This window comes from Bos indicus x Bos taurus, chromosome 1 (genome assembly GCF_003369695.1).
Source record: "Bos indicus x Bos taurus breed Angus x Brahman F1 hybrid chromosome 1, Bos_hybrid_MaternalHap_v2.0, whole genome shotgun sequence".
In the NCBI taxonomy this organism is placed as follows: Eukaryota; Metazoa; Chordata; class Mammalia; order Artiodactyla; family Bovidae; genus Bos; species Bos indicus x Bos taurus.
The window spans coordinates 156,088,989-156,101,664 of NC_040076.1; the positions used below are offsets into that span (position 1 = coordinate 156,088,989).

The following is a 12,676-nucleotide window of genomic DNA, read 5'->3' on the forward strand; positions in this document are numbered from 1 at the left end:
ACAATGCAAAAGAGCCTCCCACACACTCAGCAGCAGGCCTAGCATGCTACTTTAAGAATTATACACATCAAACTTGCTGGGAATAAAAGGAAAAGCAAAGGATAATTTCCAGACTGACCTGGATATAGAAGTTCTTCTGTCAAAGTTTGATAGCAGATGGAGTGATCTGGCCTGACAGTTGCACACACACTTCACCAGGGTGAAAACGATCACGCAGGGCAGAGAAGGAATAGCTTTGGAAACTGAGAGACTAGGAGAGCTAGGTTTTATTTTTTAACTACTTAAATCAGAAGTATTTTCCTATGCTAAAATGAGGCTTTGAAATTATGATGACTCAGACATACACTGGGCTCCCTGTGGCTCAGCTGGTGAAGAATCCGCCTGCCATGTGGGAGACCTGGGTTCGATCCCTGGGTTGGGAAGATCCCCTGGAGAAGGGAAAGGCTACCCACTCCAGTGTTCCTGCCTGGAGAATCCCATGGGCTGTATAGTCCATGGGGTCACAAAGAGTCGTACACGACTGAGTGACTTCTACTTATTCACTTCCTGTGCTAAAATGAGACTTTGAAATTATGATGACTCAGACATACACTAGCTACTTTCCAACAACACTTGTGAATACTGCAATTAATCCAGTAATTCATTTTATTGATAATGTACAATTAGGATGCTAAATGGTCTGAACGTATTACTTCTCTTACTTTAAGTGCTTTACACCCATTATAATTAAGCAAAGCAAAGTTAAAATCACACACATAATAAGGAAAGTAGTATTAATAAATGAAATAAAATTGTCCTCCATACTCAGTTTAATTGCCATAAAAGACTATTACTACATACTTTGACAGATGGTGGGGCTTCCAAACACTGAGCCCAACCCAGGGATTGAACCTGGCTCTCCTGCATCGTAGTCAGACACTTTACCATCTGGGACATCAGCGAAGTCACATAAATGTATTAACACCACCTGAAATCGATGTTTAACTCCTTTGACTTGGAGCAGAATCAGTTCTTTCCTTTGCTGAGTGTTTATCATAAACAGAGATCTCCTCTTGCAAATAAAATATTTAAGCATCAGAATGGACCTCTCTTTATGACCTACAAATAACCATTCAACATTTAGTTATTAAGCAATATGTGTTTTTCTTGGAATAGTTTTAATCCTTTGAGAAACATTTCATCTTTGAACATTTAGAAAGAATATACACCTATGCATGCTGGCATGTGGCAGGCGTTTCTTAAATATTTCTTGAATTTCTTCCATCAAGAAGTTATTTACACAAACCACCATTCTTAATTATTTGACAGGTTGCTGGAAAACCTTAAATCTGGGTTTCTCCCCACAGTTGTATACCACTGAGCAACCTGAAAATGCATAGCACTTTTTACTTTGATGGAAAATTTAACATAAATTTGAGCACCCACTGTTTTTCACACACATCAGGCACTTTTTAAAAACATATGTTAACACTTTAAATCCTTATTGATAGGAATAATCCTGTCAATAAGGTACAATTATGCCCATTTTACATATAAAGAAACCATGCAAGGGAATTATATATCTTGTCTGATTTACAAAATTAGAAGGTGGTATAACCAGGATTTAAATCCAGTGGGGTCTGATTCCAAAGTCCATATTTCCTCTGCAACATTATATTGCCTCCTGTATATAGACCTTAAGTTTAACTCTATTCTAGTAACTTCTTCAAAATATTGAGACCTTTCTTGTTAATATGGGTTGACTTTATTAGCATGGTGGCCATATTTTCCATAGAGAAATGGTAATGTTTAACCTGATAAAGAGTTTTAAGTCCAGTGTTAGATTAGCTGGAAGTTAGTATGACAGAGGTTAATTTCTGATAAATGTAGGGGCAAGAAAGAATTCGAGTTGGGGCTATCAGAAGGATGGATATAATAACAGGTTGACACATTTGCACTAATTTATCGATTTTGATGCTAAGAAATCTTTAACATAATTCCTTAGAAATTGGGATTTTGGCACAGAAATGTTTTGACAGGTCTTAACAGACAAAATAGACATTTTTAGTCTTTTTTTTTTTTTTAACTAAAACCTGCTGAAGTTAGTGATTTCTCCCAACCCCTGAGCTTCTTGTGTGCTTAACTGCTCAGTCACATCTGACTCTTTGTGACCCCACAGACCGGAGCCCACCAGGCTCCTCTGTCCACGGGATTCTCCAGGCAAGAATACTGGAGTGGGAAGCTGCTCCCTTCCCTGAGTGTCTTACCTCCTGGCCAATCCCACAGGGATTGATGCTGAAATCTGAACAGAGAGTTGATCTGCCCACAAATGTGGGCACACCTCATTCTTTCTCCCAGGTCCACAAACCCAGGTGGGTCCCAGGCCTTCTCGGGGCTCCCTCCTGGTGGTGTCACTTGGCCATTCCCACTGTTAGACCAACAACTACTGTTTAGGGCCAAATCTTCACGTCTTTTCTGACTTTGAGATTCCTGATCCCGCCCCAGAGCGTGCAGCTCCTGGGAAGTTGAGTCCGTCTGCACACTCTACTTCTTCTGTAAGACAAATCCCATTCCCAGGCCCCATCCACTCTGGAATTCTGGTCAACAAAGCCTGATCTCTCATTACACTCTGTTGGTGCTTTAGGGAGGAAAAGTCTCAGCGAGGAGGCAGAGATAAAGTGAGTCAGAAAGAGAAAAACAAATACCATATATTAATGCATACGTGTGGACTCTAGAAACATTAGGTCCTAATGAACCTATGTTTGCAAAGCACAAATAGAGACACACAGAGAACAAATGTATGGATCCCGGGGTGGGGGATGAATTGAGAGGTTGGGATTGACATATATACACTGCTATGCATAAAACAGATAACTCCTAAGAAACTGTAGCCCAGGAGACTCTGCTCAATGCTCGGTGGTGACCTAAATGGGAAGGAAATACAAAAAAGGAGGAGAGAGATGTGCACATATAGCTGATTTGCTTTGCTGTACAGTAGAAACTAATGCAACCTTATAAAGCAAGTGTACACCAGTTTAAAAAAAAAAATACTATCTGACCAAGAAACCTCATCGAAATGGGAGTCACATATTCCCATTCCCATTCCCAAGAGCCACATGGACCATCTGGCTCTTCTCAGAAGGGCAGCAGGGCTCGACGCACAGCTCCTGGTTTTCTCTGTTGACTCTTTGCTCCTTGAATGGTCTCAAAATTTCTAGTATCTATCGCTCTTAAAATTAAAGCAACTAAAGAGCTGGGATTCAGATTGTCTAGGAAATCCTCAATTACATTTCTAACATCTTTTTTGGAGTCTTTATTAATATAAATGTGTCACATTTAATATCCTAAAACTAATTTCAAATGATGGCTTTGGGGAAGAGACTAATATTCTCATAAAGGTTAACCCAGTTTTTTTTTTTATAGACTTACTTTTGAAATGTAATTGTTATTGTAATAAAACTATAAGGCCCTAACTTGATAGCTTATTCTATAAAATTATTAAAACAGTTTCATCGTACCTACATAACTATGGGCTTCCCAGTCGCTGCTAGTGGAAAAGAACTGGCCTGCCACTGCAGGAGACACGAGAGGCGTGAGTTCGATCCCTGGGTCTGGAAGATCCTCTGAAGGAGGGCATGGCAACCCACTCCAGTATTCTTGCCTGGAGAATCCCGTGGACAGAGGAGCCTGGTGGGATACAGTCCATAAGGTCACACAGAGTCAGATGCAGCTAAAGCAACTTAGCACACACGCAACTCTACCCAACTATACCCAGCTGTTAGAATAATGCAGATGTTGAATAGAGTACAACATAAAAGTTGTTGTCATAACCGGAATGGTAGCCAACAGATTAAGTGTGGGTCAAAGGGGGTCTGTTTTCATATTATTGAGTGTTTTTCAAAAGATATTTTTATTCTGATCAAGCCACATGGAATCGAAATGACTAAATCGGGATGCATCCTGTGGCACAGTGGCTGCAGCAAAACGCCTGTGTCAGAACAGCGGTGCCATCGTCTGACTGGGCGTGTATACACTCTCGGCGTGTAATACACTCTCGGCGTGTGGGGCGCTCTCGGCGTGTGGCACTCCCTCACCTCTCAGAGCTGTGTATATAGGGTCAGACACGTTTATGGCTGAATGAAGGCTTGTCGATAGTCTTCTAATATAGGTAGAAACATGGTCATTAGAGTGGGTTAATTAATTTACCTGGCTAATATTTGCTGAGTAACTACTATTGTCCGGGTTTCTTTCAATAATAACTTCTCCTGGGACTTCCCTGGAGTCCAGTGGTTAATCTGTGCTTCCCCTGCAGGGGGCACAGCTTCAGTCCCTGGAAGGGGGAACTCAGATCCCATAAGCTGTGTGGTGAGGCCAAAAAGAAAAAATATATATATATTTAAATTAATTCTATTATTATCAGCATCTAAGATCACTGACATCCTTTTAAAATAATTTATTCAATGTGAATCATGATTCATGAAGTTAATTAAGTAAATTACAAGATATTTAAGAAGGAGAAGTGATATTCCATTCAGTGTACTAAGTGTAACCAGTAAATGGGTTAACTATCTCAGTTAACTTACTGTGTCAGGGAAGTCATGATACCTGCATGCTGCGCTAGAATCCATTTTATAAACAAGTCTCTCCTCTTCACCACATATGAGCAGACAAAGCTTGAAGTACCCTTTGCTCATAGATTAAAATGTTTTAAATCATAGTTTCTTGTCTCTTTGAAAATTGGCAAGTCAAGGAATATGATATCAAGCATACAAAGAGTCAGTGTGCTGAAAAGCAAGCTCATTATAAAATATAGATACCTTATCTAGCTAAATCGGCTTCAACTTACAGCCTTTATCTTAATAAAATCCCTTGATTTTCACTTGGAAAAGTAGCTGTGACACAGTGACCACGCAGGCGTGCTCCACTGATCCGGATCTACAGCCTGCAGGTTTGTAGGTGAGGAGGCCCCCCCCGTGACGTGTGGCGTTGCCTCCTCAGCCTTGGCCCCGCCCCGTGACGTGTGGCGTTGCCTCCTCAGCCTTGGCCCCGCCCCGTGACGTGTGGCGTTGTCCCCTCAGCCTTGGCCCCGCCCCGTGACGTGTGGCGTTGCCTCCTCAGCCTTGGCCCCGCCCCGTGACGTGTGGCGTTGTCCCCTCAGCCTTGGCCCCGCCCCGTGACGTGTGGCGTTGCCTCCTCAGCCTTGGCCCCGCCCCGTGACGTGTGGCGTTGCCTCCTCAGCCTTGGCCCCGCCCCGTGACGTGTGACGTTGTCCCCTCAGCCTTGATGCACGCCCTGGTGTTCGGAAACGTGACAGCGATCATCCAGAGGATGTACTCCAGGTGGTCCCTCTATCACACCAGAACCAAGGATCTGAAGGACTTCATCCGTGTCCATCACCTGCCCCAGCAGCTCAAGCAGAGGATGCTGGAGTATTTCCAGACAACCTGGTCAGTCAACAATGGAATAGATTCCAATGAGGTAATGTGAATTTCTCCTGTTGACGTTTTCAGGCAGAAAGCACGTATTCTAAGGTAAAAGCAAGCGCTTTAGTGCAGGTCTAAGAAGTGAAGCACACACCTACCAACTTCTTTATCTCTTTGCGTTTAGCCTCTCATGACCCCCGCAGGGGTTCTTTTGTCTGGTCTTGCTTACGTTTCCATGATGTCACTGTGGACTGGCCAGTGTTTCACAGTAGCTTGCTACTTCGGTCAGTCAGGTAGACATATTTTCATGTGAGATGACCCTCTTTGAAGGAACCAATTGTTACGACAGTTGAATGGTATAATCATGGGCTATTAGATTAATCAAGCTAAAGTTTACCTTTAGATCCAACAAAGTAAAAAAATGCATTTTTCTGCAAACATGTTATGTTTGGGCTTCCAGAAACACCCTGGACCGCCGCTGTCAGTATCCTATAAGCCAAGCAGCCATCCCATCAACCTGCCAACAAAGCCAGCCATCGATATTTTTAAGTGCTTGTTTGGTTTTTCCTCTCTTCAGATGATCAGGACAGCCAAGGAAACTCTAGAGGGCCTAAACTCCAAATCTTCTGTCCCGAGTCAAGTGTCTTTGTGAGAAGCAGGCCACAAGGAACAATATGTTTCATTCTAGAGTCTTTTATTAATTGATTGTCTTTCTCCAGACTTATTAATAGCTGATGATTCAGGAGCACACGGCCGGGGTCACAGTCACAGAAATCCGGGATTATTCGTACATGTAGCTTCCTCTTCGTCCTCTGACTGGTCAAACAGTGGGGAAAGGTCCCTGTGGTCCTACAGTCGGTCAGCGACACAGGACTGCTCCCCAGCTTGGTTCCTTCTTTCATCTTCTCTGGCAGCTTTTGAAGGACTTCCCAGACGAGCTCCGCTCCGACATCACCATGCACCTGAACAAGGAGATCTTGCAGCTGTCCCTGTTCGAGTGTGCCAGCCGGGGCTGCCTGCGGTCTCTGTCTCTGCACATCAAAACCTCCTTCTGCGCCCCTGGGGAGTACCTGCTGCGCCAGGGGGACGCTTTGCAGGCCATCTACTTCGTGTGCTCGGGCTCCATGGAGGTTCTTAAAGACAGCACGGTGCTGGCCATCCTCGGTAGGTCTTGTTGAAAAGCTCCATGAAATTCTACTCTGAAGCATGAATTAAGGAGATGAAAAGGGGGGAGAACTTGTGACTGAGAGAAGGAAAACGAGGGAAGAGTATGTCAATTCAGGATATGAGTTTAATCTGCAAGTTATTACTGCTGCTGTTATGCCATATACTGAGTTTGCACTGTGCTGTTATATGCAACACCTGTTTTGACTTTTACTAAAGAGCCACTTTTAATAAATATTGTCCCTATTTTACTAGTGAGTAAATAATAGTTAGCTTAATTTCTCCCAATAACATGGCAAGAGAATGAACACTTCTGTTTGATCTGTTTGATCAAAGTTCTGTTTGATCCCTAAAGCCAGGTTATGAATGATGACGTCCACCCCCTCTTGGTGAAATAGCTCCTGTTTTAAGAATGTTTCTGCATTTTTGTGGAGAATCCATTCAGAGAAGAACATTGAAAATTGTTTTTTCTGTGCTACAAAGAGCACAAAAATGAATGCATATTGAGAATAAACTCTCGTAGCAGTCATTAATGTGATACTGTCAAGGTGATGATTGGCTAATTTTCCTCCCTCAAACTCACAGGACAATTTGGGAAGATTCTGTATCACAAAGTTGACTCCAACTATTAAGACGAAATCAGTGTTTATTGAAATGCAAAGGTCAGCTAACAGCAGATGACATGCAGGGTTGATGTAGAAAAGCTCCTATCTAGTGATACAGTTTTATGTGTACCTCTTTTAAAAATCATTTTCATTTGTTTATTTTTTCAACTCATATTTCTTGAAGGCCTATGAATGAATCAGGTAAACAGGTACACAATATATTTTGAACGCCAGTGCAGAACACCAGTGTTTAGAACTTATGTTAATTAAAAGTGGCTAATGCAGCATTTTAAATTTTTTTAATTTCCATTTTCAAGAACCTAATTCTGTGGACATCTTAGCCCTTTACAAAATATTTTCACATGTGGGACCTTTGTTAAGTTTTCCTCACACAAAGAGACAGATGAGAGGTATTTTTTTTCCCAAGGTCAAAGCTAACGTAGGTCTTCAGATGCTCTATCCAGCTCACTTTACCCCTCTCAACGATGCCTTTTTAAAAATTAATTTATCTTTTAATTGAAAGCTAGTTGCTTTACAGAATTTTGTTGTTTTCTGTCAAACCTCAGCATGAATCAGCCACAGGTATACATATATCCCCTCCCTCTTGAACCCCTCTCTCACCTCCCGCCCCATCCCACCCCTCTAGGTTGATACAGAGCCCCTGTTTGAGTTTCTGAGCCATACAGCAAATTCCCGCTGGCTGTCTGTTTTACATATGGTATTGTAAGTTTCCATGTTACACTCTCCATACGTCTCACCCTCTCCCCTCTCCCCATGTCCAGAAGCCTGTTCTCTATGTCTTAAACAATGCCTTTAGTCTATATGACCGTTGTAAGTATGCAGTCAGTCGACTTTCACTATAAGCTTCAGGATGGGTTCTATTTTGGAAGAGAATACTGATTGCTCCCCTGACGTGAGCGGAGTGTTACGTGTCCACTATCCAGCTCCAGTGTTGCAGCCCTGTCAGGTCGCTGTGATGAGTTAGAGGTGCAGAGACGGAGGCAGCTGGGGGAGAAACACCGATGTGCTTCCTGGTGACTTCCGTTGAGCTCTTCATCAGAGGAGAGCTGGGGCTTGCCTTCCAAAGTTTGGATCCAACTCTTGATTCACCCCTATATTTTTCTCCTTTTTTTTTTTTTTATGATTTGCACCATTAAAAAAATCTTTATTGAATTTGTTACAATATTGCTTCTGTTTCATGTTTTGGCTTTTTGGCCACAAGGCATGTGGGATCTTCACTGCCTGACCAGGGATGGAATTGGCACCTGCTGCCGTGCAGGGTGGAGCCTCAACCACTGGACTGCTGGGGAGTCCATGGTTTTCTCCCTGATAGAAAGGCATGGAAGGGTGACTAAATAAAATAGCAACAAGCTGGCCTCGGTGTGGCCAGCTTGTTATCAGCGTGAGGGTGAGATTCTATATACGTGTGTTTTTCAAGAGGAGAATTGAACACTCTTCCCTGCCCATTTATCAACTCAGTGAAGTTAAAAACCAGTCATTCAGTCATTTTTTATTCAAAATTAAAAGTGAGGATCCTTTGAAAATTTGCTCCGAAAACCTCGCTCCAAGCATTAAGTATTTTTCTGTGGGTTTCCTCAGCACCGCTGTGGGTTTTGTGGCCTGCCTGTCGACACAGTCTGCTTTTCAAAGGGCATTTAGTGCCCTTTTCATCAACACGGACGGACTCAGAGTTTGTCATACTGAGTGAAATGAGTCAAAGAAATAAATATCATAGGATATCGTTTATATGTGGAATCTTAAAAAAAAAAAAAAAAAAAAACTGGTACAGATGACCTTATTTACAAAACAGAGACACCTACGTAGAAAACAAACGTACTGTTACCAGGGGAAAAAGGAAGGCGGGATGAGTCGGGAGCCTGAGAGGGACATGAACACTGCCGAGTATAAAGCAGATACTGACGAGGACCCGCTGTGCAGCCCGGGAGCCTGTTCAGTGCTCTGCAGCGACGCACACGGGAAGGAAATCCAAACGGGTGGATATACGAACACGTATGACTGATTCGTTCTACCGTCCCTGAGACTAGCACGAGTGTAAAACAATATAATTAATCAAATACAAATAACAGGGTTTAGTTATTTTCCTAGCAACTTAGGGTTTGATATACATATAAGTAAATTGATCCAGCATTTTCAGATGTATATATTATGGGTTTTTCCATAATTGTAGTGAATGTTTAAATTTGTTAACTAGCAACAGCTCCAGGAATGGAATATGAGAGCATTATCCCTGACATTACATCACAGTAGGTACAAATTTGACAGCTTCTATGTAAATACTATTGTTTCTAATACATGATTCCGTCAGATTTTCTTCTTTCAAAAAAAGCTTCTGAAAGAAAGTGAAAGTGAAGTTGCTCAGTTGTGTCCAACTCTTTGTGACCCCGTGGACTGTAACCTGACAGGCTCCTCCATCCATGGGATTTTCCGGGCAAGAATACCGGAATAGCTTGCCATTTCCTTCTCCCACCCAGGGATCGAACTCAGGTCTCCTGCATTGCAGGCGGACTCTTTACCGTCTGAGCCACCGGGGAATCCTGGTGGCCCATACTAACAGCTAAAAGATTAAGCCGTTGGCTTGTGCCCTGGCCCTGATTTCCTCCATGACTTGAGCTTCCCAAATTTAACATTTCACGTCTTTGCTGGTACCCTGTACCTCTCAAAAGTGATTTAAATGCATGTGGCCCTTCTAAACATGCCTGTGTGGTACTGGGACCAAGCCCAAGCAAATAGAATAAATTATTAATATTTTCTCTCTGTGGTTAACATTATCTCAATGGAGATCAACTATTTTACTTTCCCTATGGTAATATCATCTTATCCGCCAATATAAATCAATATTGACTCTGATAAACTTTAGCACATTGCTTAAATATAGCTATTTAACACATGTTCACTCTGCCAGCAAAATGAATTAATACATAATATCGTAAGGGAAACCTATCACCAAGCACCTGTCAAACCGAAATTTATTCAAGCAATTCCATTGTCCAGTCAATTCTTGAAGGCATTTCTTAATCCGATGCAGTTGACAGAGAGGCAGGGATTTGTCACAGGGATAGAATTTGTTTGCCTGTGCACCTTCATTTCATGTCCCAGTAACTGTTTTCCCACCAAGGTCTTCACTGTGATTTAAAAGAAGACACCAAAGCTCCAGTAAACGCACTGCTCACAGATGGCGTTAGTCTGCCTGATTATGATTAAACATAAGTTATGGCTCTAACCAGGAAGGTTTGCAGATGCCTCCCATCAACTTTTTTTCCCCCCAATGGAAAGATAACTGATGAGTAAATATCAGAAACAGAATTCTGAGTAATAGAGACTGTGCTGCTGTGCTGGGCTTAGTCACTCAGTCGCGTCTGACTCTTTGCGACCCCATGGACTGCAGCCCACCAGGCTCCACTGTCCATGAGGATTCCCCAGGCAACAACACTGGAGTGGGTTGCCATGTCCCCCTCAAGGGATCTTCCCAACCCAGGGATCAAACCCAGGTCTCCCGCATTACAGGCAGATTCTTTACCAGCTGAGCCACCAGGGAAGCCCAAGAATACTGGAGTGGGTAGCCTATCTCTTCTCCAGGAGATCTTCCCAACCCAGGAGTCAAACTGGGGTCTCCTGCATTGCAGGCGGATTCTTTACCAGCTGAGTCACCAGGGAAGCCCCAACAGAGACTGTAAGGAAACACAAAAACCTTCCCTTCTTTTAGAAATAAGGATACTGAAACCCAGAGTAATTAAGAAACTCAGATCTAGGCTCTAAATCCAGATAAGTGAGTAATCCACAAAGTTGTAAAATTAGTGAGGGTGAAAATTAGGCTCCACACAAGGCCTGGCACACACGTCAGTGATCTATAAATATTCACTGAATAAATAAAAAACCAGAATTCTAGAATGCCAAGTCAGCAAGATGCTGGGGCCTTTGTGGCTGAAATCACCATTCTGTGGCCACTCAAGGTACGAGAGTAGGGTGACCCTAAAGTTTTTCCAAACACAAGTAGAAAATGTGAGTTCTCACCGTGGCAGCTTGGTGCGTCAAGGTAAATTCTCCTCAGGTGTACAAAACTCGGGGCTTCCCCAGAGGCTCAGCAGTAAAGAATCTGTCTGCAGTGCAGGAGGCCTGGATTTGATCCCTGGGTGGGGAAGATCCCCAGAGGAGGGCACGGCAACCCACTCCAGCCTTCTTGCCTGGAGAGTCCCGTGCACTGAGGAGCCTGGGGGGCTGCAGTCCATGGGGTCACACGTAGCTGGTCGTGAGCTGGAGTGACTGAGCTGCACAGCATACGAAGCTTGAGCATTTGCTATACTCAGTCCAACCTGGCTGTGTTTACATTTTACCCCAGTACCCAGCTTTGAATTTTTGAGCAGCAATTTAGATTTCTAACAAAACATGCAAGAAAAAAGAAATCGCCAAGTTAGTGTTGGTGACAATAAATTCCTCAGCACCACGTGGCTATTTATTCTCTTAGTGTCTATAAATGTAGAGTTTAGTCTTTTTTCTTCTGCCAAATAGGCTCAATTTCAAGGTTTTAAAAAGATAATACCTAGAAATAATTCAATAATTTGAGTTTTTGGTCTGCCACAAATACTTATGAATGTCTCAGATATTCATGGATAAGTTGGCACATCTCTTTTTACTGTCAAGTTCAATAAAACAGACTTTTATTGAAGCCTGCTGCATGCCAGAAACTGCTTCCAGAAATTCTGTGTGAAATAAAAAAATAAACATTTAGAAGTTTAAAAATTAATTGAATGAAGAATGGTTGGGACAGTTTGTTCTACAACATTCCAAAGACAGTATTTGCTTGGTGGGTTTTGGCTGGCAAAATGTTGGTTGTTGGTTCTCTACAAAATGGAACAAAGTGACCATTTGGAAAAAAGTAAAGCGCAGGCATGATGATGTTTGAGGACAAAGATAAAGCAGAAACTCCTGAGTTGCAGTCTTGAGTCCAAGGCCAGTGTTCTTTGTGAACTTGGTCATATTACCTCAGCTTTTAACCTGAGTTTGTCTGAGAACTGAATGGATTTTCTTTCTGATTTCTCACATGGACGCTGAGTGCATTAATGGCTCTGTCTAAAATAAAACTGACGCTGTAATCAGCTCTTTGCCAGCACTTACGATTATGCTCACCTTCCTGCTAGGTTAGACTGATTCAAATCAAGTTCAAGATTTTAAAGATTCAGAGAAATTGCCCAATATTATCTAATCAGCAAACTCAAGGAGGTAAGCTGGTTCCCAGTTTAAGACTGATGGGCAGAGGTGTTACAGACAAATATCAGAGGTGCTGGAGTGAGAGAGAGTGTGAACAGACTAGTGTCAGACCCTTCTCCCCGCAGGGGAAGGGCTCATAGTTTTAATTTATTCACTTTCTTTTTTTGCTGGAGAAAACGGGATTTTCACACGGTCACGGAGCATTAAAACTATGCCCCGTGTTTTGCATTTTGTGCAGTAGATTCACTGTCCACGGTGCCCAGGAGTTGCCTTTGCCTC

At 42.7% G+C, this 12,676-nt stretch overlaps 1 protein-coding gene across 1 annotated transcript in view; it reads left to right on the plus strand.

Moving 5' to 3' along the window:
• The window catches only part of KCNH8 (potassium voltage-gated channel subfamily H member 8), a 501,290-nt gene that overhangs the window by 398,937 nt on the left and 89,677 nt on the right, over window positions 1-12,676 (plus strand). The window contains exons 9-10 of the mRNA XM_027549713.1: window positions 5,258-5,457; window positions 6,317-6,566. Of these exons, the coding sequence (XP_027405514.1) occupies window positions 5,258-5,457; window positions 6,317-6,566 (450 nt within the window). The remainder of the gene's footprint in view (window positions 1-5,257; window positions 5,458-6,316; window positions 6,567-12,676) is intronic.